The 24,942-nt window shown below is 49.4% G+C and overlaps 1 protein-coding gene across 4 annotated transcripts in view; it reads left to right on the top strand.

Moving 5' to 3' along the window:
* The window catches only part of TNIK (TRAF2 and NCK interacting kinase), a 162,972-nt gene extending 139,285 nt beyond the window's left edge, over positions 1-23,687 (top strand). For 3 of the 4 annotated variants that reach the window (XM_080410541.1, XM_080410538.1, XM_080410539.1), the window contains 13 exons: positions 381-478; positions 4,755-4,939; positions 7,150-7,276; positions 9,484-9,648; positions 13,121-13,235; positions 13,785-13,955; positions 14,192-14,335; positions 15,916-16,050; positions 16,315-16,415; positions 17,930-18,079; positions 19,333-19,492; positions 20,087-20,226; positions 22,117-23,687. In XM_080410541.1, coding sequence (XP_080266667.1) covers positions 381-478; positions 4,755-4,939; positions 7,150-7,276; positions 9,484-9,648; positions 13,121-13,235; positions 13,785-13,955; positions 14,192-14,335; positions 15,916-16,050; positions 16,315-16,415; positions 17,930-18,079; positions 19,333-19,492; positions 20,087-20,226; positions 22,117-22,200 — 1,775 coding nt within the window. In that variant the 3' untranslated portion in view covers positions 22,201-23,687. The remainder of the gene's footprint in view (positions 1-380; positions 479-4,754; positions 4,940-7,149; positions 7,277-9,483; positions 9,649-13,120; positions 13,236-13,784; positions 13,956-14,191; positions 14,336-15,915; positions 16,051-16,314; positions 16,416-17,929; positions 18,080-19,332; positions 19,493-20,086; positions 20,227-22,116) is intronic. The other variant, XM_080410540.1, reaches the window with a different exon arrangement.
* The last annotated feature ends 1,255 nt before the right edge of the window (positions 23,688-24,942 follow it).

Genomic DNA, 24,942 nt, shown 5'->3' with positions numbered 1-24,942 from the left:
CTTTTCGGTATAGTTTTGTTTTTACTAATGAGGAAGCCTGTGACAAATAATGTCCTAGCAATGTCAGATGCTGCAGAGCTTTTAATTTATCACACGCCCTGCTCTTTAGCAAAGTGAATTTGTTTCTTGAGTAGAAAAAAGGGCAGTAACGCTGCGAGAGGGCGGCTGTCAGTGGGGGCCAGGCTGGATTGTGGCTTCTGTTGCTGTATTGATGGAGACTTGTTGCAGTGACAGTCAAGCACAGAGGAGCAGGAGGGCTTTTCGAGACAACAGAAGGAAAATGATGATGAACCCCCCGCGCCCACCTGTCCCAGGCGACAGGATGGAGCGACAGCTTTCAGCATTTTAATTCCCACTCTCTCCGCTTGCCTTTTGCCCAGGGAACGCCAAGCCCGAAGGGTCCCCTGTGCTCTCCCATGAGCCCGCCAAGGTAAAGCAGGAAGACAACAGGGACGTGACGCGACCAAGCCGACCCGCTGTGAGTCTTAAATTATTTCCCAGGGGAATGTTGCCAGCCGGCTTGGCCATGTTTCCCCTCGGTGCGGTAGCACAGCCGCGGGGACCCCGAGAAAGCGGCTAAGTACTGTTGCTCCTCCAGCAGCGAGACTGCAGAGCAGCAGTACGGCGAGAGCCCGTGGGAGAACTGAATGCTTAAGAGAGTGCATGGGTTTTTATCAGGAGCCCAAGTCTAGGGGAAAGCGCTTAAGCCTGTGTTTTCACATGAAGCAGATGCTTAAGAGCTTTGCTAGCTTGGGCACGGTGGTTGCCGATGGCACATTGTTGTGTTCCGTGGTGCATGTCCCCCCGCAGCAGCCCAGCGGAGGGATGCTCTGCTCGGGAAGGCTGGGCGACCGGCCCCCGACAGCCTTCACAGCTTAAACCCAAACCCGGTAGCGGTCTCTGTACGCTCCCGCTTTTTTATTCTGAGCAAAATCTCATCCAAAATGTTTTCTCCATGTTTAATGCTGTTGACATTTGTATTTGAAAACTGCAGTGTTGGCCTAATAACAAAATGAATTTCCACTGCTGCTCTTTTTTAATGTGTATTAATGTTTTGTTGATGTTGTTTTTCTTCTCTACACTCCACAGCGTTGAGCTAACAATTCTAATTTTATTTCTAACCTGCTTGCCCTTCCTCTGGCTTTTTCCTGTCCCGATCTGTTTCCTCTGATGCTGATTATTCTTCCTTTACCCACAGAGCTATAAGAAAGCTATAGATGAGGTTAGTGATATCTTTTCTCAGTGGGTCATGCCTATGCAAGGTTGACGAGATAGCACTTAATGTCAAACCGGGTTTTCTTGGTGCTGACATTGAAAAAGGCGGCGATGCAATCTCGGGTCAGACGGGCGACCGAACGATTGCGTTGCAGCGTAGGGAGCGTGCCGGCGGGGAGGGGAGCAGCAGCACCGCTGTGTTCTGCTCAGCCGTGGGCTGCCTGAGACCCCCTGGCCGTGCCACTCGCGTGGCGGCCGTGGCGGGCAGCAGCCCAGCGTCCATACACGGAGCAAACGGTGCTGCCCTGTTCGGTGTGTTTGCAGGAGGAGCGAGAGCGGAGGTTGCTGGTGCCGGTGGAGGTGTTGCGGGAAGCCTGCACCGCTCACCGCATTCTGCTCGCAGCGACAGCCCCCGGCTGCCCGCTGATTTCAGTGGGGCCATCGAGCGCTGTTTGAAATGCGTTTTAACCTAAATTTGGATAAAGGCCTTGGCAAATAGAGGAAAACGGAGTGGTGGAACACCATGGGTAATTAATTCTCAGGGACCAGACCATCAGCTGCAAAGCCAGAGTCAGCAGAGCCGTCTCGCATGTCAATGGGCGATGCTACTCTGTCCATCCTCTTAAAAAAATAAGAAACCTAAATTACACCTTTTTCACCGTATGGTAATATTTTAAATGCACATGCATCTGGCAGCAGTGAATGTTTAAATGATTATGGGAAAAGACAAACACTCCTGATGTAGCATTTCACCTGCCTCACACGTGCATCGCTGTGCACACGCTGCCGATACTGGTGCCTGCGGGGCTGCAATGGGAAGCACCGCTGTTGGCAGCCTCTGCTGCAGCCTCTTTCCTCTAAAAATAGAAGATATGAAAGAAGGAGGGTGTGCCAGTTAGTTAACTTGTTCTCTTGGATAAAACATGAGCAAAGCATTTTGTTTAATGTGGTGCTTTGTTAAGAAAAAAGCACATAAATCAGTGTCTAAATAGAGGCAGCGTGTGTGCTAAATTCAAGGTCAATGAGCTACGTGATTGTTGGAAACCAGTCTGATTCCAGCAAATATTAAATCTAAAGAAGTTTTTGTAATTAAAAGTAATTAAAGAGCACTGATACTGCTAACTTACGTGTTATGTCACCCTTAGTAGTAACGTTTCAAATGTTCAAACACATGGAACTACAGAGCACTTTCTTTCTAGTTGTCAGATTGTTTTTGGTCCAAGAGCAACTCAGCGAAGCCATTTAATCCTACAAAGTGCTCGTTATTTAGAGAAAACGATAGCATCAAAGAATCAACCATCCTGAGGCCAAGCTATAACTAGGGAATATGACTTAACTGGTGATGCTGTCTGGGAGTGTTATTGCTGTTACAATTTCCAAATTAGTTATTAAAAACTATTTAAGCTGGGGTTGAAAACACTTGACTGTCTTCTAGTGACGACCAGAGAAGGCTGGTGGGGTGCCTTGAAGCATGTTAGAAATGGAAGGTGCAAACCAGAAGTAATTTTCACGGTCCGTCCCTGTGATAGGGAAGGGTTCGGTCCTAGCCCCACGCTGCAGCAAGTCCAGCTGCGATTTTAAGACTCTTACACAGTCCTGAAGTCTTTTTTAAAGTTGAGAAGGCTCCAATCCAACTCCAAGGCAAGTGCTCAATGAAGAGCATATTTTATATACTCTTAAATGGAAAAAGCATTGTTAAGCTGTTGAAATTGTCATTGATTCTTATTTAGGAAAAAACGCAATCACATCATAGAAGCTGCTACAGCGCTAATTAAAATAATTAGTTGTCGTGACTGCAGATTTGACTGTATTTCAATCCCAAACGTGTTGGCTTCAAAAATAAACTCTTGAAATACCACATTCTGTCTTTAATCATGATAAAGAGCCCTTCTTTAAAGGTACAGAGAGCATCTGGAGAGGGATATGTAATACGCATCACAGGTACCTGCTAGGAAGCAGGTATTGATCTTTTTCTTTTTTTTAAAAAAAAAAAAAGCTTTTTTTGGTATACCAACATTTATGGGTCTGATGCAAAGTGCTCTGACGCCCATGGGCGCATCTCCCCTCTGTCAGAGGCCGGGCAGGGCAGACCTGGGAGCAGAATGTGGGGCTGTCCGCCGGTGGGAGCCCGCCGGGAGGTGTGGGTCAGCAATAACCACGGTACAAACGGCTTGCAAATTATTCCTGCTTCACGGTTAAAAAGTAAACCGGGTTTGCATCTCAGCCATAGAGGTTTTCCATCCTTTTCTTCACGTGTCGACGGGATAGATTTTAAGAGCTTCCTTTGCAACCGTAATTAATATTGCCGTAGTCGCCCTGCTGGAACGGTAAACTGGAAGTGCAGTAAATGAGAGTATGGCCGTAAGACAATTGTGGAATTTAGTCTTTTTCAATGAGTTTCTTTCTCCCTAATCCTTTATCTCTGACCGAATGCGCTGATGCCTACCTCGGTCACTAATATAGGGAGAAATGGTAAGACTGACAATTGCGATGCTTTGTTCGTCATGTGCATGTCTTGTGCAACAGAGTTCTCTAACCCATTCTAATTCGAGCTCTCATGCTTTTCTGCCCTACTGCTTCCCCCTGCATTGCTATAAAAGCATGTAAGATAACAAAAAGTCTCTTTTCTACACGGTGCCTGCCATGTTCCTTGTTTTGAAATAGCAGTGTCTATTTTATATGACTGTCGGGTCTGAGACCTCATCAAAGTCATGGTAAACTGAAAAATTATTACTAGGCTTTGGGACTGCTCCTATCATTTTTTTCTCGTTTCAAGGCTTTTTTGGTTTTTTTCCCCCTTAGCTTGTAGGCTGCCACATTTCACATAAAGTGCTTAATGGGTCCCGCTGAGGGAAATTTTTTTTATTATTTATTTATTTATTTATTTATTTATTTATTAATTATCGTGTGGCTGACTCAGAGCTGTGACTCCAAAGTCTGGCTGAGCTGGGCGCTTCTCCTCGTGCTCCTCACCGCCTCTCGGCAGCCACCCGACAGCGGAGACTCACCACGGAAGCAGCTCTTGACGTGGGGATTGCACCACTCCATGGGAGACGCTGTCATTGCTTCCTTCCCAAATGCATTTATTACAGAATAAATACAGTTACGGGGTCTCTTTGAGAAGTCTGAAAGAAGAGAAAACCCTGCAGGAGAAATTCTCCGAGCCAATCTTTGAAATGACATTGTTTTCCAGTTTACTATGATGGTGACTGAACTTCACCTTTTCCAACAAATATAATTTTGTCGTGTATATACATATAAGTGTGTGTATATATATGCACATACACGTTCCAAACAGAAAAAGAAGAGGTTGGCTATTGATTTTTCAGTGAGCGTAAATCAGTTTTGTTTTGTTTAATAAATGCTACATGCTACAAACATTGTCTTAACGTTCGTCTCATGTTTGTAATGACTCTGTAAAGCTCTTTCTTGTTGCTCGTGCTGTTAGCATTGGCTTTTGAAGAGATGTATGTGACATTCTCCTCGCTTTAAATATAATAGCCATCGCTTCCTTGTTTTCTTGCCCCCATCCCCCTTAGGATCTGACGGCCTTAGCCAAAGAGTTGAGGGAGCTGCGCATTGAAGAAACCAATCGCCCTCTGAAGAAGGTGACGGACTACTCCTCCTCCAGCGAGGAGTCGGAAAGCAGCGAAGAGGAGGAGGAGGATGGGGAAAATGAGACACATGATGGGACTGTGCCTGTCAGTGACATCCCACGACTTATGTAAGAAGCACTTTCTTTCGGGGAGCAAACCATGAAACCGCGGTGTGTCTTGGTCTGGAGGAGCAGTAGCTGTGATATGGGGCGTGTTCACAGCGTGTTTGGTGGCTGGCGTTGGGAACAGTGTCATGGTTGCAAGGGAGAATGTACTCAGATGAGCCTTTTTCCTGGTCCAAACTAGAGATATTTAATGGGCAAAACTGAACTATTTCCACTGCACATTCAGTGAACTTGGACTCCAGGCTGATGGACCTGGTCCTGCTGGTGAGCAAGGCGGGTGTTTGGCCGGGGTGGACGTGCCTGACCTCATCCACACCTTGAGTCCTGCCCGCGGGGTTGGCGTGCTGAAGCTCTGCCTGCTCTTGAGCCTGGTCTTGCCCCAAATTGAGCTGTGCTGACATACAGTACCTGGTGGCCTGCCCAATGCCAACTGGTAGAGCCAGGATTAGAAAAATTCTGAATCTTTCTATTCTGTTTTTGTCCTAGCGCAGTCACTGTGCAGGCAGCAAAATGTGCTGGGCTAAAACATTGAAACAAAGTCATCAGGTTGTACTGGAGTGTCCCCATTACAGGTCATGGGACATATGTGCTGTTGAGTATCTCTGGATGAGGGAGGGGGGCAGCATAGCTTCAACAGGCACAAAACAGCTGCCACCACGCCGAGCTCGCCCGCGGAGCATCCCTGCTCGGGCTCCCCACCCCGTGCTCTGCAGCACCAGCACCGCACGGGCACTCGGGGGGCTCTGCCTGGCCGTGGGGCCTGGCTCCTGCCCCTTTGAATTCACAGGGGAGTTGTGAGAAGGCTTTGAGGGATTATTTGCATTTTAGTCAGTTCATTGCCATTCTTCCTGCTAAACGAGTGATGAGTGGATACAGGTGTATCTGGCTTCATCGTGGTGGGGCATGGAGCGGCAGGCAAGGAGAGCTAGGGGGTCCACGTTACAGAGTGCCAGGCTCCTGGGCCAGAGCTTCCTTCCAGCAGCAGCAGCAGAAGAATGAGAGCTCTTGGAATTGGTTGGAGAAAGTCAGGAGACAGAAGGGTGGCTGTGAATATGCAGCAGTCAGATGGGCGGTGTTGAAAAGCGATGGTAGGCAGGTGTGAGCTCCTCACATGAAAGGTGCGGCAGAAGTACAGCGCGCTGTTTGGAGCGCTTTGGTGATGCCTGTCCCATCGTTTGATAGGATGTAGGTGAGGATCCGTCATCGAGCCAGTCCCTCCTTAGGGTCCCTGGGGCTCACATCTTCCGTTGGACCTGTAACCCCCTTGATCAACGCAGGCTTGCTTTGGCTTTTCACACTGCCCGGCTCTCTCGGGAGCCTCAGGGCATCGACAGGTGGGTGGGCACGGGGGTGACGTGCTAAAGGGTGGATTGCTTCATCCTGGTGGAAAGCAACCGGTCTGTATGGCTTTTGGATGCAAAGTAACGGGTCTCATCAGCAACATCTTCATAACCACCCTTGGCATTCTCCAGCGCGTGGGCAGGGCTGGGTAATCCAGAGGCACTTTGCCATTTGCGTTTGGTTTTGTTGGAATTATATTTAAGCAGCTGGTCTGCCAAGAGCCATAGTAAAGTAACGGTGGCTGCTCACCACCTGTGACAGCCGCTCTCAGGCACTCCTAAAATTTAATGTGTGTGAGAATAAATTCCAGCCTCTCTCTTGAGACAGGAGCCCAGAAATAAACTCAAAGGCAGCATCACGGGTCAGGGCTCCGTTTTCAGCTGGAAGACAGCGGAGAGCTACAGGAGACAACTTGTACTCCTGCCTGCGCCTCCTCCAGACCCCATCCCCTCCCTGGTCATCTTTTGTCATCAGATGCTCTTATGTACTGTTCCCTGTTCAGGGCTTGAGATGGGGAATAAAGGGAGTGAATTATTAAACTTTCTTAAGCAGAAAAAATGATGTAAGGTAGAGCGGGACTGCAGCTCCTCGTTCCCTGTTTGTCAGTGCTCCTCTCGGGATACCTTGGGATGTGAAAGGCCTTTCAGGTTGGTCTCTGTGCTGTATCTGCAGTGGATCAACCTGACCCCGGTCCTGTATTTCTGGCAACATACATAATTTCTCCGTACATTTAAGTGGATTTATTTTCTTTTTTTTTTTTCCTGTGAGATACAAAGCCTTACCCTTACTGAAATAATACTGTATTGGAGGCTTTTCCGTGTAGCTTAGCAAAGGAAATAATCAACATTAATGTTGCTCCATTCTGTCCCCAGACCAACAGGAATTCCTGGAAGCAATGAGCCGTACAACCTGGGAATGGTGACAACCCACGGGCTAGAGACTTCCCACGCAGATACGTTTAGCAATATTTCAAGGGAAGGGACTTTAATGGTGAGGGAGGTAAGTTGTAAAACAAATATTTCCATGGAGCATCTTCAGGAGGTTTTGCCCATGTAAGCACAAAAACTAACAGTGCTGTGTGTCCGGAACACAAAATGACTGAGTAAATTGTGCTCGTTAGCGCTCTCGTTAATACAATTTACACTCGGAGCAAATGTGACAAGTGCAAATGTTTCTCAGAACTACAAACAGCAGTGAATAGTAATGCCAGGGCACGGCAGGGAGGATGCTGATACAAATGACTCTACCATAATCCCACAGTAGCTCCAGGTGACAGAAGTTATCTTCAGTTTATGGCATTTAGTTAATACACTTGGAACCTGGCCCAAAGTTTCCCCTCTTCTTCCCAACCTTTTCCACCATGTCACTGTCAGAGGCGTGAGGTGTTTGTAGAGCATTTGGAGGCTTTTACCAGGTCCTGTGCTCACCCAGCGAGCCGGCTGCGGGGACACGGGGCATCCCCCGCGGATGCGAGCCCCCGTCCCGCACTCCAGCGCTGCAGAGGTAAGGCTGCGGTGGGAGCAGTCCTGGGTGAGGCAGAGCAGGCGCGTTCAGTTGGCTGTGGAACATCTCCCCCATGTTTCTCGGTTTCGCAGTTGCTGGAATGGGCTGGTGATGCTGCTGGAGGCGCAGGCGGGTAGCGGGTCTCCTGGTTAGGTGCAGGGGGCTCTGGCAGGGCAGTCAGTAAAATAGGGGAGTCACTGTCCTGGCGGCATGTAAAGGCAGTGGATGGGAGAGGAGGAGGAGGGAGGGGAGTTTGGAGTGAGCAGTCATAAAGGAGGAATGTTCAGGTCAAATGCAAACTAGACTTGAGCAGCATGGTAAGTCTTAATTCAGTTTGTGTAAAATGTTCACATATGAAGGGGAAAAAAATGAACGCAACTTTGAGAGAGGAGGAGTAGTTAGCAAAAGAAGTTGCAGCACATTTGCTGCCTTTCTCCACGAGTTTTGGAGGTGGGCAGCAACACACAGCTCACCTCACCCCTCACTGGCGTGGAGCTGATTGCAGCCGGGACCCCCGCAGCCTGGGCAGCCCTCGGAGCATCCTTGTAGCAGGGAGGCTGATGCGGCTGACTGGGAAAACGAGTCGCTGCTGTAACAGGCAGCCGTTTCTGAAAGCAGCTTGGTGTTAAGCAGCACTACTGTAAAACACATGTTGTGCCAGCAAGGCCGTATGAGAAAACCAGAAGGGTTTAAAAGCCACGGGCAAGACAAGCAGCTGGGAGGTGCCTTCGGGAGGAGGGAGCACGATAAGAAACCCCCAGTGCAGCCTTGTGCTGGGTGCTCGCTGTCCGCTCCCCACCACCGCTGTGGCCATCAGGGGACAGTCCCACTGAGGTCAGCGGGCTTTGGCAAAGGGCTTTTTGCTCTTTGGCGGGATGGCAAGGTGGTTGAGGGTGATGGTAGCGAGCAGTCAAAAGATAGATCTTGTCAGGACTGGTCAGAGACTTTGGTGAGCCTGTTCAGAGGGAGTTTTCCACTAATGGGCAAGTCTCTGTGACAGCCTCATCGATGTGCTCCAGGTAGGTGAGATTCATCAAAATGGCAAAAATCTCAAAATGGTAAGTGGGGAAGGGAGAAGCTTCCCAGCACTTGCCTTGCACGAGGTGGGGATGGGGTGGAAGGGAGCCCCGGGGAAGCCCCGGGAACCTTGTGCACAGAGCGAGATGCCAGTTGTGCTGCCAACGTCCTGCCGATGCTGCCGCTGTTCACTGCTGGTTTGGGTTACAGAAACATGCAATGGGGCTGTGTTGGCATTTGCAGTCAGGCTACTCACTGGCGTAGCTGTGCAAAGCTCTTCAGGCTAACGCTGATCAAGGAGTCAGATTCTGCCATCACTGGTGGCCAGTAGTCATGTGGGAAGAAAGCTGGCCATGGGGTTTGCACCCATGGTGGCAAGAGCGGAATCTGTCCTACGTTCCTTGTCTCAAAACGACAGTGATCAGGCTTCTCTCGCTGTAATGTGGCTAATTACTCTGCATTGACTTTGTGATTAATCCTGTCTTTATTTCTCCTGGGGTGGGGGGATGGTTTGCTGCTTGCCCGATTGCATGGGGATGGAAAGAGAGAGGGTCCTTCTCCTGTGCTTGCTCTGGGAACTGGGGGACTGGCAACGACTTGGTTTTGTTTGGATTTTTTTTCTCTTCTTTTTCTCTTCCCCCTCCCCCCCCCCTTCTCTTTCTTCCTCATGCCTTGTGTCTCTGCAGACCTCTGGTGAAAAAAAGCGTTCTGGCCACACAGCCAGCAATGGCTTTGCAGGTCACATCAATCTGCCTGACCTGGTGCAGCAAAGCCACTCGCCTGCAGGCACGCCGACCGAGGCCCTGGGGCGAGTCTCCACGCATGCGCAGGACATGGACTCGGTGCCTGAAGTAGGTGGTGGGGGGCTCCTCTTTTCTCCTTTGCATCGCTTTAAACAAGTATTAACATCTCTGCCCCGTGAAAGGGGTTTTCCTGCTTTCCTCCCTGGCTTTCTTGTCTCTGTCTCTGTTTCTGGTCCTCGTGGATGAGTGTAGTGGAGATGCAAGGGAATCTGGTGGCTTATTGTTGTATGGGTCTATATTAGGTCTCCTGTCATGCCCACCAGCTGGAATTTCGGTGGCGATGGCTTGAACGCTGCTAAATGATGTGAAAGCCCCATCTTTTTTTCGTACTTGAAAATACAAGGCAGTTATGAGAGCCAGCGATGCCATTGATTTCAGCCGGGCCCAACTTCCACCTGTGCAATCCCTGATACTTGATGTGACTCAGAAGGTTAGCAAGAAACAAAGCCAACAGAATTCTGGATGGTTCTTCAGACTAGAAAAAAATCTGCACATCTTTAAAATTGTGTGTTTCCTGCCATGGCAAAGTATTCCCTCCTGGTAGCGGTTTTACAGGGACATGATAGAACATTAACATTGTATAAGGTGTAAAAAGTCTTAGAAATAAGACAATTGTTGTGTCCTGCTTACCATCACCAGCTATGGGAACCAGGCACGGTTCTCTGTTTCCCCACGAGAAGTCAAGCCATTTGGTGCTAAACAAACTATTTAATTTAGTTTTTTCTTGTCATTTTGTTGGTTGTAGATCAAAACTTCTGTCATCGTATTCTCTTTCATAGAAAGGGTGTACTCATTTTATGGTGTACTTTTACTACCAGTATAAAAATAGAAATTGCTTGGAATTGGGCATTGATAAAACGTAAGAACAGATGGTGCGTGACTTGACCTCAAGGTTTTACCCATTTCCTCGTTGCCTTTAAAAGCGGCGATGAGCGAGTTGATCCTCGAAGTGACACCTTCCACGGTCATCCTGGGACTGCTTAAATGCAGGCAAGGGTTGGCTTTAAATAAATGCATTTTTAGAATACCAACCAAGAAGATCTTTTCCATTTCTAAAACTGCATTTTTAGGGCTGAGCCGGGAGTGGGTGTAAGTGGAAACTTGGGGATTTAGTTCGCAGGCTTCCAGGTGACTCATGGTGCTGCGAGCAAAAGGAAGAGAGCAAGCACAACCTCACCCTGCAGCTTGATGCTGTCTGTAAGCCACCGTGGAGGTTTATAGGCAGTTGAACAGGACCTGAGGGAAGATGAGGCCTTAATATTTAAATAACAGACTTGGAAGTTATTAAAATGCCAGCTTCTTAGGAGAATAGCTAAATCTGAGCAAAGAAAAGAACTGCTCGGTGCATTGGGATGAGGGGTCTCTTTGTAATTCATTTGTCGGAAAGCGCCTGGCTCGCAGCTGGAAAGCATCCCTGTAAATGCTAAAATTTTTCGCTTTCTTGAATTGTTGGTGTTTTATGGAAAAGACATCCAGCACAGGGAAAAAAATGTGTTGTTTCTTGGGTATGAAAGAAGCACAAAGTAGCAAGTGTATCTGACATGCGCACACAAATATGGCCATACTGTGTATGTAAACGGGTGTCTGTTCCTGCAGCCGTCCCTGCCGCAGGCTGTTAACTCCTTCCATGGGTCTCGGTTACCATGTACTTTTTGGAAATCCATCCCGTTTCTATGGAAACCGGTGGGCTGTCAGGGGAATAGAGACAGGAGGGAGGCGGGATGTGCAGCGTGGTTTTGGCAGGCGCAGGGCATGGATGCCTGCTCACCCATGGATGCCAGCTCCAGATTGCTTGGAAAGTCCCAAGCCACAAGGGTGCTCCCACAACCGATGGTTTTTTTGCCCCTAAATCTTTTTGTGGCCCGCTGGAGGACAGGTCCGAGCCCAGCCCCGTTTGGGTACGGATGTGCCGGGGTGGTGGCATTCCCTGTGGCACACCTTCCCGGGGCACTTGTCAGCACCGGGGCTGCGGCAGTGATGTGCATGGGGAGCAGCCTGGGCTCTGGTGGCTCGGTGACATGGAAGCTGAGGAAGATTTATTTCAGGGAAGGAAGATGTCCTGAGGAAGAAAAACGTAAGCAGTGCTGCTGCTGCAGCGTGACTTGGGGTTTGCTGCTGTTACAGCTCTTAACGGAGCTCATACATAGAGCACAGCCTGGGTGAATACTGGAGCAGGAAAAATAAGCTTCTTGACAAGTGGGGAAAATCACATCACTTCAGCTCTCAAGGCAAGGATTTCCTTTTGCCTGGGAGAAGGTCTTAACCTCATTTTCTGCCTTAACAAAGCAATGGCTTTAAAAAGAAAGCAACGCGATGTTGCGGTTTGTTCCTCCCCAAATGCCCTTGGCAAAGTGTTGGCCCTGATGTTCCCTGCGAATACCTTCAGGTTAAGTTTTGGCACCTTAGAAGTGGCCCTGTCTGCAGTCCCACCTGAGATGCTGCAGACAATTTAAAACACTTCACTGAAATGGCAAGCAACCGTACGTGTTAGCCCCGTGAGGTGTGCTGAAGACCAGACCAGGGGGTGCAGGGGATGCAGCGATGTCAGGGATGCCCTCTGATGAGCCTGAGTATCCCAGGCATCCTCAGGCACCCCCTGTTCAAATGCTCTCCCCAAAGCACTGCACAGCTCACCCCGAGCCTTCCCCACCTCCACCGCTTAAAGATCCTCCCAAAACTGGAGCAGCCAGACGTAGTCGAGCGTTGCTGGGTCCTGTCTCAGCAGTAGGTGTGAAGATCAGCGATAACAGCCTAGCAGAATGAAAAACAGGTGTTTTCCTTTTCCTAAAGAGCTGACTTTTCCTACTTTCCCAGGGGCACCGATATTTTGGGCTTAGCCCAACAAACTCCTAGATAACAGGCAGTAAAAGCAGAGCGATATTATGGCTGCATGAGCTCTCCTGCTTTACAGGTCCTAAAACAGATTTCCACGACTTGTTGGAATAAAATCTTTGCTTGGACTGTGCTAGTTAGCGTCTGGCTTTGGCACAAGGAAAGCAACGGTCCCACCTTTCCCAGCTCCCTGAATTACTCTGGTGGGTCATGGGTGCCTGTCAGCTGCCTTCCCGGGGCTCCCAGCGTCCTGCCAACCTTGGCTGCACGGTGGGCAAGTGGGAAAAGCAAACCCTCGCCTGCCCGGCCCCCAGAGCGGGCTTTTTAAGGCAGGTGTGTTAGATGCAGACAAGTTGGTTTTTACCTGCACTGACTTTTGCCTCTGGCCCTGCGGCTTCTCCGCTAACCGGTCTCATGGCTGGGCTGTGCTTCTGCCTGCGAGGAGGGCAGAGCCGAGTCCTGCTCCTCTCGCTTTCTGTTGCTCATGGACACTCACAAATCCAGTGTAATGTTTTTCCTGATCAGTTATGGGGAAGGAGGAGCAAATGTTCACAGAGGGCTCGGAAAGGGCACCGCAGGGGCAGGCACCGTGCCTGCGCAATTAGAAACTCTGAGATGTACACACACGCACAAAATGATTGGTTTTTTCTGTGCTCTGAGCTCTCTCTCTTCGCTGTTTATTTTCCAGTATGGTATGGGAAGTAGCACCAAAGCCTCTTTTACCCCATTTGTGGACACCAGAGTGTATCAGACCTCACCTACTGATGAAGATGAAGATGAGGACGAAGAGTCATCTGCTACTGGTAGGAGACAATGTGGCAGGTTTAGGAGGGGAGGGCTTCATGGAAACCGGGTTGTGGAGCCTGGATAACCCCACTGATAACTTCCACGTTTCACTTGCCCTTGTCTGCACATTGCTCTTGTCAGCATCCTTGTGCTTCTTCTCCCCACCAAGTGAAATGCCACCAGAAAGGTCAGGGAGAAAGCCTGGGGCAGCAGCAATCCACCCCCCCACCTACCTGTGCAGCTGGGAGAAATGTTACTGGCAGAACCGGGAGGTGGCAATCGCTCCAAAAAGCTGGCAGTTGCTCCAGAGCTGTTGAAAGTGGCTGGATGTAGGCAGGCTGCCCAGCACGGTAGGCAGGGCTGGAGGCATCACCTGCCGGCAGCTTTGGCGTTGGTTCCAACCCACGAGAAAACCCTGATGATCCCTCTCCCAGCTAGTAGCTTGTAACGTAGTGGTGCCTTCCCCTATCAGGAATTAGAGCAAGTATGGTCATCCTGTCCCCAAAAAGAAGTGACAGGAGAGTTAATCCATCACACCTCCCTGTTTTGTTGTGTTTCCTTGCAAGCCCTGTTCACCAGCGAGCTGCTCAGACAGGAGCAGGCCAAGCTGAACGAAGCCCGGAAGATCTCGGTGGTGAACGTTAACCCCACCAACATCCGTCCCCACAGTGACACCCCGGAGATCCGGAAATACAAGAAGCGCTTCAACTCGGAGATACTCTGTGCCGCTTTATGGGGTGAGCCCTCGGCGTGCTCCCGGCAGAGCTCCCCGAGCCCCTGCCGCTGGCTGGCCCCTTCTCCATCCCGGGCAAAGGCAATGTCCTCAAGTCCCTGTGCTGTAAGGGTGACCCTTGGTGGGAGGATCCAGCCGACGCTGGGACCAGTCGCTCTCTGGGCGGCAGCAGAGGCAGCTCCGGGTGTCGGCTGCGGGCACAGCCGTGGCTCCTGGTGCCCATTGCGCTCTCCTCTTCAGGTGTGAATCTGCTGGTGGGCACGGAAAACGGCCTGATGCTGCTGGATCGAAGTGGGCAAGGGAAGGTCTACAACCTTATCAACAGACGGCGATTTCAACAGATGGACGTACTCGAGGGCCTTAATGTCCTCGTGACAATATCAGGTATGCCTCTCATGCTCGCACCTCCTCAGTCACCTTCTCAGCCGTGCCTTGAGCAGTTCCAGCTCGGACAAAACCCGCACGCTAGTGTCAGAGGGAAGCTCCCAGGGGAGCTGGAGGTGGTTTATTCCAGAATCAAAGGCGTTAGACCTGCAAGAATGCCTCCAAGAGCAGTTTGCTCCCATCACCTGCTGGATCCACTTCATCTGCAACACTCCATGCTCCTTTAGCGGGGAAGGGGAGGTGCAGGGTCCCGGCAGATGCCCCAGCAGGGCAGGTAGGCACAGCTTGAGGGGGCAGCGAGCTCTGCTTTTGGGTCTGTTCAGCTCTAGCCGGGGCAGCCGTGAACCTGGCCTCAGGGCTCCACCTCGAACTGTGGCCGTGCTTGGGGGGCCCCAAGCGTTATGAGGGCCACGGGCTTGTCACTGTCCCCAGGTCCAGCTGGGAGCTCTGTAACTCTCAAATCAGGGTGTTTTCTGGCAAAAAAGCAAAAACTCTGTAGTCAGTCTCCCGGGAGAGCACCCAGCATCCTCCCTGCAGAGCAGCCCTGTGAAGCACGCGGATGGCGGAGCTGGGGCAGAGCTTTCTCCTACTGATGATACCCGCCCCGCAAAGCTCACAGAGGACAGCAAGAGAAATGCTTGTTGGGGAAACTGCTTGTTCTCATCCTTCTGTTTTCACGTTGTTCAACACCCCCCTGGGCTCGCTCTGCATTTGCTTGCAGATCCCTGCTCCCTCCATTCAGACGGAGCCCTTTAAAACCGCCGCGCCATTTCCCTCGCCCTGCAGCTCCCTGTGCTCCCGGGGGTACAGCTGTGGGAGTAAGGGGGTTAGTACAGCTGGAAGGTGGAGTGGGGGGAGCGCTCCCCAGAGAGCACTGGCCCCCAAGACAGTGCTGAGAAGAAGCCCTGGGAACTTGTGGAAAACCTGTGAGCAGACAGAGCCCCTGGTTTATGGTTTGGGTCCTCTCCCGGTGGGCTGGGTGCGAGCTGTGCCCTGCCCCTGCAGCAGGGGCTTTGCAGCACCAGGGAGGTTTGTAGCCAGATCACAGCCCCCCGAGAGCAGGCAGGAGTGCAGAGCTCTGGCAGCCCCTCAGCCTCGCAGAGCCCAGCACCGGGCTTTTCGGCGAATAGCGGTTTCTGTTGCAGGCTGAGGAGCTCGTGTCTCAGCTCCAGGGTGGAATCAGTGTTGCATGAAGGAGAAGGGAGGAAGGCAACCAGGTATTGCACGGGTGCGTAAGCTCTGAGTTGCAAGAGAGCTGGGGTCGTGGCCCCGCTGTGCCCAACTGTTCCTCCACGAACACTGATTTATAGAAAGAGGAGCATTTCCAGCCTGTGCGAAGAAAGAGCCCGGCTCTTCCAGTACCCACCTGCAATCTGGGGGACAGAGGTCTGGGCTCTGCTTTCCATACGCTTTTTCCCCAAGGGAAAAAACCCAGCACAACAGCTGAATTACTGTTTTCACCTTCATTGTGAAACGAACTTTAATTTTATCATCTTGTGGGTGAAAATAAGCACTGAAATCTCAAAGATGCCCAGCGCGCACAGGCTCTGCTCTGACAGGGGGGTTTCCTTTGCCGACAGGAAAGAAGAACAAGCTGCGCGTGTACTATCTCTCCTGGCTGAGAAACAGGATTTTACACAACGACCCTGAAGTGGAGAAGAAGCAGGGCTGGATCACGGTCGGGGACCTGGAGGGATGCATCCACTACAAAGTTGGTGAGTGGCCTCTCTGAAAAAAAATGCCTGAAGAGGTGCATTTTTGTTCTCTAGTTGTAGATCTGACCTGACGATTTATTTTAAAAGTATGGGTAGACCATAACCACAGATAGATTTGGAATTCATCTCTGTGTGTCAGGCGGACACTTTACCAAACAAGAACCACCAGAGAGACAGCCTGAGAAGCTGTTCCCATAGATGAGTTGTTCAGTCTTGTTGGAAAGACAGTGAAGTTTTTTAAAAACAGTTTTATTTTCATTTTAGTGAAATATGAAAGGATCAAGTTCTTGGTGATTGCCTTAAAGAACGCTGTAGAGATCTACGCTTGGGCTCCTAAACCATATCACAAGTTTATGGCATTTAAGGTATGCTTATCTTTTAACCGAGATACACTCGGTAATTGTAAATACACAAGATTTCTGTGCTACGTGGAGCTGAAAAGCTGCTTGCTTACGTAGCTGAGCTCCTCAGGGTGCCTGGCAGGCGTGAGAGATGGGATACGTTCTGTCTGAAGGGACGGGGTACGTTCTGCTTGTGGCTAACACTTACACATTAATATTAGTTTGTGCTGGCAGGCTTTACTTGGTAAGTTTGCAGAAAGCTGACCAAATGCCCATGAATAAAATTGAGTTGGGGTTTTTGATGGTGGTTTGGGTGTTTGTTTGGTTTTTTTAAAGCTCTGACTAATTTTTCACATACAGTATGAAAACAGGTTGGCATTATTTTCCATTTTTACTTTGCAAGTTACTCTCCCCTTCTGCAATGTGGATTCTGTTTCAAGACAGAAAGTCTGGGAGAATGACCCACTCTTTCTCTCTTTTGCTTTCCCATTGTATCTACCTCAGTTTCCTTCAGTGAGAACTTTCTCCTCTGTAACCTGCCAACGGGTATTTTGTACTTAGTCCTTTAAAGCACTTTTCATCCTAAGCTCTGTGCAGAGACAAGTCACAAGGGGCAATGCCTTCTGGAGACGTTCGTGCTGAGTAATCTCATTTTGCATCCTTCCAGCACAAATGGGCTTATTCAGTACTAGGTCACATTTGCTTTTCCTGAACAAAAGCCAGAATAAATGGTCTCAGTGACACGGAGAGCTCAGCAGCACTCAAATGGCCTGGGATCCAGCTCTGGTGAGGATGCTGGTTAGTGCTGCTGGTGCTGCTTCTCCAGTCTGTGGGGGGGGTCTGAGCATCCTTTCCTCGCCTCGTAGGCAGGGATCTGCTGGGAAAGTGGGAAATCCCACCCACTGATTTTCCCTGTCAGAGTCAGAGCGGTCCTTGCACAGAGAGCCAGGAGCCCTCTTCTCTCCCTGGGGGTGTTTCACCCTCCTGCAGGGTGCTGAAGCCATGGAGAGACACTCTGTCCTGGCTCGATCCGTGCCAGGGAGCTGGTTCCAGTCTGCCTCCAGCAGGTTAGATCAGACAGAGGAAAGTAGGTCTTTGCTAATCTGACTCGTTTCAGCTGCCCAGACCAGAGCAGTGGTCCCTGCCCAGAGGGGAGGTGGGTAGCTGCAGCTCTCTGCGGACTTCGCTCACTACCTGGGGCAGCGCCGGCATGGGGGTCCCCGTGTGCTGGCTGTGTGCACGCTCATGGGAGATCCAGCTGTTGCCTTCCTTTGGAGACCAAATCCTCAGGCTGGCCTCGGGCTCCTGGGGGGAAAGAGCTGTGTGTGGCAAGGGTGAGCGCTTATCTGCTGAGATGGCTGGAGCGAGTGGGTAGTACCCTCTGAGGCATCTGACATAGGAACAGAGAGACAGGAATATAAATAACCGCGCATTTAGTGAGAAACACAGTCAAGCAAACACGATTTCAAAACCGTATCAGGCTGCTGCTACGGGGATTTGTTGGTTTTCCGTGAGACTCACTGAAGGGATTATAAAAGTCTTTTGCAGATCTCCAGCACAAGCCATTGCTCGTGGATCTCACTGTAGAAGAGGGTCAGAGACTGAAGGTTATCTTTGGATCACACACTGGTTTCCATGTGATTGATGTAGATTCTGGGAACTCTTACGATATCTATATACCATCTCACGTGAGTACATGGGGGAGTGCTGCCGCATGACTAACGTAGGTCACCAGCGAGGTCTGGACAGGTTCTTGGTGGCTCAGAAATGGTGACCAGTCAGGTGACATCTTGCCATGGGTATGACATTCTCCAGTGCCAGATACTCACTTAAAGAGGACTCGGAGGTATCACGTACTTCATGTTCGTTATTCGCACGGGCTGTTCGTGTCCTCGTGCCCGAGCAGTCAGGTTTAAGGTTGCCATGTCCCACAGAGAAGGGAATCTGTCATACGCTGCGTGGAGCAGTAATGGAGCTCTCTGCAGGGCTAGATACTGTGAAACCAGGTTCTTGGTTGTTGAACAACATAGACCCACCCAGAGGTGGATGCCCAGTGCACTGTCCCATTCCGTGGTGTCCCAGATGTGCTCACCAACACTTGATCCTGCTGAGGCAGCACGGTTTGCCCGGGTGAATGTCGCAGGGTAGCCCGAACCTCAGTAAGCCTGCTTCTCAAACCTCCCACCCCCCCTGACAGCAGGGACTCACCACAGGACCTCTCTCAAGTCCATCAGCTGTTTCAAGAGAGAACCAGTGCTACAGAAAATACTGTAAATGAGGATTTTCTCATTGGCTTATTTGAGCTCCATCCGTGCTGCTGGCCCAAGCAGCATGAGAAGCTGGTCTAGAAGAAACCATGTCACTAATGAATGCAGGAACTGCTGAATCTGATCCGAGCAGCAGAGCCTCGCCTGCAAGAGCTGGCAAGAAGAGTAGGGAGAAACACTGGAGCAGTTGGGGATGGTTTTGTTGTCTTAGCCATGGAAGGGCAGACACGGGTGGAATGTCTCTGTAGCTGCCCATGGAGCTAGGGACTGATTGTTAAAAAATGGGAATATTTCCTCCCTAGGGCTACCTGTAAAATTCTGGGTTTATTTGCCTTAATTTGATCAGGAGATGGATTCATCAAGTGAGCAGTTGCTTATTTGTGTTACAGCCAAGTGTCAGCCATCAGTCTTGGGGGCGTATATGTTGTGATCTCTCTATAATTGCTCAACCTGTTTATCCTTGACATATCAGACAGCTTTGATGGTAGGGTAAACATGACAGTTTATTCCCCTTCAAGCTTATCTGTGGAAGCCAATGCCTGTTTGGTGAATGAAGGGAGGGCTTTGTTCTCGGGTTGGTTTGGGGTTTTGTTTTTCTAAGGTTGTGCTCCCTTCCCCCTACCTCTTCCTCCATTCAATGTAATTCTGACTTTTAGGGTTTATTTTAACTGCAGATTCAGGGCAATATTACTCCTCACGCCATTGTCATCCTGCCTAAAACAGACGGGATGGAGATGCTTGTGTGCTATGAGGATGAAGGCGTATATGTGAACACCTACGGACGGATAACTAAAGATGTGGTGCTCCAGTGGGGAGAAATGCCTACTTCCGTGGGTAGGTCAACCCTTCCTCTTCACCTGCTTAGAATACAAGTGGCAAGAAAGATGAGGAGTCGAGAATGCTGAGATGGAGTCATTTGGGCTTTTGGTTATCAAAGGAGATTCCTCTCAGCCAGCTATGAGTTGCGGTTGGCTATATTTCTGCACTTTGGTCCTCCATAATAAAAGCGAGTGAGTTCTTGAAAATTTGGTCTCTGGTTTATCTGAAGTGTAGGATAATATAAGCTGTTGCCCTGGTGGGATACTGCATTGAGCGGGAGAGGGGCTGGGTGCGGAGCTGGGAGCACCACTTGGGTCGCTCTCCTGGCTCTGTTGCTCAGCAGCTCCACGACCCACAGAGGCAAGCCACTGCCCAGCTCCTCACCCACAGAAATCGGAAGAAGTGATGCTTTTTCCATTTAAATTATTCAGCAATTTCTGGATGAAAGGTGCTCCGTAAAGGCTACTAACCCTGGGGGCACGGGCCAGGCGGAGCTCTGCCATTGATCTACGTAGGCTTTGAGTAACAGCTGATGAGATCTTTTCTGCCCGTTGCATAATATTTAGCTCAACGCGCATTGTAACACCTACCAAACACTTCTTTTGACAGCCTACATTCATTCCAATCAAATAATGGGCTGGGGAGAGAAAGCTATTGAAATCCGGTCAGTGGAGACGGGACATTTGGATGGAGTATTTATGCACAAGCGAGCTCAAAGGTTAAAGTTTCTATGTGAAAGAAATGATAAGGTAAGTTCACTCAAAGCTTGCATCCGTGCTTTAAGCTGCAAGCTACTTTTAGACTTTAAGTCTGGCTTATCTTGAGGTTAATAATAATTAATCTGAAGGTTCTGTTTAATAAGCAGTGCCCAGAAGTCCACTGCCAATTAATTCTCTCCAGTGGATGCAGACCTTCAGCCTGCGGTGGGAAGATCTGCAAGATCTCTTCCACCTCTAGCTTTGGTCAGCGCTGACTTGGCTTGACTTTCTCCCAAGTCTTGCATCTGGACATTAACTATTGAGGCTGCGAAGTAAACTCTGTAGAAGCTGAGAAATGCTAGCGGTAAGGATGTATTGAGTGACCTTGATTTGAGCTTTGGTACAGAAATATTTTGATGCGTTTTTAGATGCATTTTGAAGCATCTTGAACTCTTTTTGTCCTTGGAGCCCTATCTTTTCCGTGGGCAGTACTGTTAAATACTGCTCTGGAGGGTCACCAGCACTGCGCAGGGGATGCGGCTGGCAGGTGGACAAGCCCTGCCGCACGTGCTGCTGCTGGGCGAGGGGTGCAGGGAATGAGGGAAGCAGAAATGGCTGCAGGAAGAGGAATATCCACATGGAAGAGATGATTGAACACTGAGGTCTGTTTCTGCTACGGGTATTTCCTCATCCACAAAGTTTCACCAAGACAAATCAGGACCACGCAGCGGGGAGTTCTTTAGTAATGAGCACGAGCGCAAAACGCGTGAAGAAACTGATTGCCCTGTCCACAAAGCAGGGTTTAATAACATGGAATAAATAAGGTTTGAGGCCGTGACCAGTTTGTTGGAGAGCTGCTCGTTAGTCGAGCGTTGCCCTGTCTGTTGCATGGAGCTGGGACGAAGCTCTGCAGGGACAGTGTATCCTGCCCTTGCAATTGAGTGTACCGTGGGAAGCTGCCCAAGAAGGTGAATTTTACTTGCCTAAATACCCCTAGTTTGCTTTTTTCCTAACTTTTGAGTCCTTGACTCTGCAGGTTTTATACTGTTGGGGTTTTTTTAACAATTGTTTTTCTGGTTTGCTCATTTTTTTTTCCCTTTTCTAAGAAAACTGTAAAAAAACCCACCTTGGTCTTTCTGAACTACTGAAACCAACTGATCACCGGTGGGTTTGAAATACTGAAACCAGATGTTTCTGGATAAATGGTTAATGATGAAAGTCATGTGAAGATTGAATAATTTTTGGTTTAAAAAGGACAGGGGCTTCAGATTGTCCCCTTCAATATTTGCAAATTATAACTTACTTATTTTTTTTTAAGACTTCCATTGGGGTCAAATGCTGGTGGATCCTGGCAGAAGCACCAAAAACTGTATTGTTCGTAGAGAGTCCTGATACGGTTCTGTGCTTTGAGCATATTGAAGGAAAAGTAGTTTAGTTTTATCAAGCTTTAATTTGCAGAACAGCTGAAGTGCCAGGACTAACTGTTCTGAAGAAAACCATTGCAAAGCGAGGCAGACGTTGACCCGAATGGTTAACATTCAGCAAGGTGCAAACCACTGCCAGCAGTCTCATTAATACTGCGTAATAAATGGCGCTGTGGCAGTATAATGTGATAAACTTGCTACTTTCAAGGTGTCCCAAACCTCCCTCTCTTTAATAACGATGGAGAGGGAGGTGTTATTACTGTGTTTACCAATAAGCGGTTCGATTTGATGCGAGTCTGGCATGGGTTTGCTCCGGACCCTTAGCTCCACAGAAAACTGGGAACTGGGCAGCAGGTCTGTGTAAAATTCCTGCGGTCGGCTGGAGAAAAGGAGCGGGGAGGGAGGGTTGGGAACCATGGGCTGTGGGGCAGCTCCTGCTTGCCTCGCTCACCGAGACAATTAACAAACTTTTTCTTGTACAAGTTATTAATAAGTGGGTTTTTTTGCTTTTGAACAGGTATTTTTTGCATCGGTGAGATCTGGAGGAAGCAGCCAAGTGTTTTTCATGACCCTCAACAGAAACTCCATGATGAACTGGTAACAGAGGAGCACTTGGCACTCACCGCCATGGCATTATTTCTAATTTAAAGGACATTTAAACATGTGGACTAACACTGTAGAGGCAGATGCGGAGCGCGCCGAGGATCACCGCTCCCCACGCTCCCCCGGCACCGACAGCCCCAGGGCGGGGGCTGCGGGCAGGGATGGACTTTCGCGCTTGGACCCCCCGAGGTCTCCTGATTACGCTGTGTTATAGTGGGTTATGAGTTTTCCTTTTTCCTTTTTTTTTTTTTTTTTTTTTTTTCCAATTTTACTTTTTCTTTGTCCCCTACTTTGTAAGAACGGGGAAAAAAACAGTGTCAAGAAGTCTGTTTTTAATTCTGTCTGCCTGCTAGCATCAAATATATAGTATGTTGTAAAGTTACCAATTAAATCTGGTGAGAGACAGCACAATAAATGTACCTTTTATCTTTGTGATGAAGGCCATAACCATATAGCTGGGTAATTTTAGAAATCTTTTGCCTTCACCAACATTTACATGTTGCTTTTGGCAGCAACGGCTTAATGGATTTTTAAAGAAGAGAAAAAATAATAGGTTTTTTTCCCCTCTTTTGGGAAATGAATTTTAAATGGCTAAACTACTAGCCTTAGACTAATAAAAATCAGCTACCATTTTTGTCAAGTCTGTCAATCCATATTTCTATATGGATCTTCACATAATGGTGTGTCTTGATAGGGACAGAGGTGCCATTTGTTGTTGCTCCGGAGGTGCCCGCCTGCCCCGGGGCTTGGCCACGGGCACCGGGACGGGGGGATCGGAGGAGGAGAGGACGGCGGAGCGGTCGGAGGAGCCCCACGCTCGCCCATGAGGCGGGATTTGTGGCCGCAGATGGCTCCCGGGATGCCGCGGGCGCCGGACCCCGATGCTGAAGCCGGCGCCAGCTGTGGGTGCTCGGTCCCCCCCAAGCCCGGAGCCGGGCGCTGGCGTGTGGAGGCAGCCGGCGTGGGGGCAGGGACCATGAAACGAGCTGCCCGTCCCCCGCGTTGCTGGATTGGGCTTGTAAAGAGCTTAAAACAATATATATATGTGTGGTTTCTTCAGCCGAGGGTCTGAATCTCTACTTGTTTTCCGCCCCCTCCGCTCCCTAGGAATTACCCGACATACAGTGGAAGACAACATCTGTGCCGAACCGTGTGTGTGTGTTTAGTTCAGGTTGAATCGTGTCCTTATAAACTCTGCTCAGTTGATTTCCGTTTTCGGTGCGTATCTGGGGTTTTCTTTCTCAGTAGCTGCAAGCATGGCCGCCTGTGGTGTTGGGGTGTCGCATAACAAGGTCTGTGTTGCTGGTTTTAACCTACCTCGTTTCAGTTGGGGTTTGTTTTTTGGTTTGGTTTCTTTTTTTTTTTTTTTTTTTTTCGTTCCGCTGTCGATCACAGCGCTGTTACCTCCAGCGACATATAGAGAGCTTAACTGGCAATCTTGGTGTACTCAGTAATGATGGCTTTATTAAAAAATGATTAAATCAACAGGACTTGGTCCAACTTGAATCTTTATCAAGGGTAGAGGCGATGCGGGGTGGCGGGGATGGGACGGGATGGGAAACCCTCTCCCGGAGCATCCCGTGGGCAGGGCTGCATGGCAGTGGTACCCACACGGGCAGGGCATCGCGGTTTGGTACCGGCAGGGATTGCCTGCGCTGGGACTCCCCGGCAGGATGCGGTGTCCGGAGGAGCACAGGCAAGAGGTGCTTTGTGGATGCTCTCTTCACCCACTGTGCACCCTCCGACTGAGCCGGTGCAGCCTGCCCAGTGCCTGGCTAAGCACCCTGCACAATGCAGGGAGGGCTGTGAGACCACAATACTGGAACTAAAACCCCGTACAACTCCGATCACAGGCACTGATTGCCACCAGCTCTTTATATTTTCACTGTGGTTAAAACATAAGTAAAATAAAGCCCAGAGCTTTTTATTATGTTGCAAACTGATAACTGGTTTGGGGGGTTTTTGTCCCCCTTGAAGTGACAAATACACAGCTTTGGATGATTATTTATTTTTTTTATTGTGGGGTTTTGAGTACAGTGATGACGTAGAAGGGAATCGTTGTGTTTAAGCATAAGGTAGTTTGTGGATGTATTTTTTAAAATCTTAAGAGTCATTTGAAACAAAAATAATGAGAAACCAATATTAACGCAGTCTTGTCTACAGAGTGTGTATATGGAAGTAGCATAGAGCAAACGCATTTCTGGTGCCAACCACAATAAAACACAAAACTTCAACATTCAGCCATGCCTTTTATGTTTGGGTAAATAAAACCTGGGGTGTTAACCATTAGCAGGTCATGGGGGTAAGTGGTTTTTCAGGGCTCTGAGTCGCGATGCCCTTGGCCTGGAGGGTCTCGGGAAAGCAGCAGGTTTGGGCAGGATGAGCGCGGGGGGACGGGATATGTCCCCTGCGATGCTGCCCAGCAGTGAGCAGTGGCTGAAGGATGTCTCCATGGACCATCACCGCCTGAAAACTTCTGCTTTTCTACAAAATCCACCTGTGATTATTGTAAAGACATGCTTTCCCCTCCAAATATTCCTAGCTTTGATTTATTTGTCTTTTGTTGTGAGTAAAATATGCTTGTAGTTGATCTATGCTATCAGAAACTACTTAATTTTAGTGTTTAAAGAAATAAAACCTGGGGCTCCTTTTAAAGCCCTGTTTCTGGGAGTTTTTACCCAGGAAAGGAGATGTATTCGTTCAGCTGAGCAGTGCTGCAGGAGGAAGAAGAGAAATAATA

The sequence above is a fragment of the Falco punctatus genome, assembly GCF_963210335.1.
Source record: "Falco punctatus genome assembly, chromosome: 13".
Classification (NCBI taxonomy): domain Eukaryota; kingdom Metazoa; phylum Chordata; class Aves; order Falconiformes; family Falconidae; genus Falco; species Falco punctatus.
Note: the sequence above shows the minus strand (reverse complement) of the source record. Positions and strands in the feature narration are given on the sequence as shown.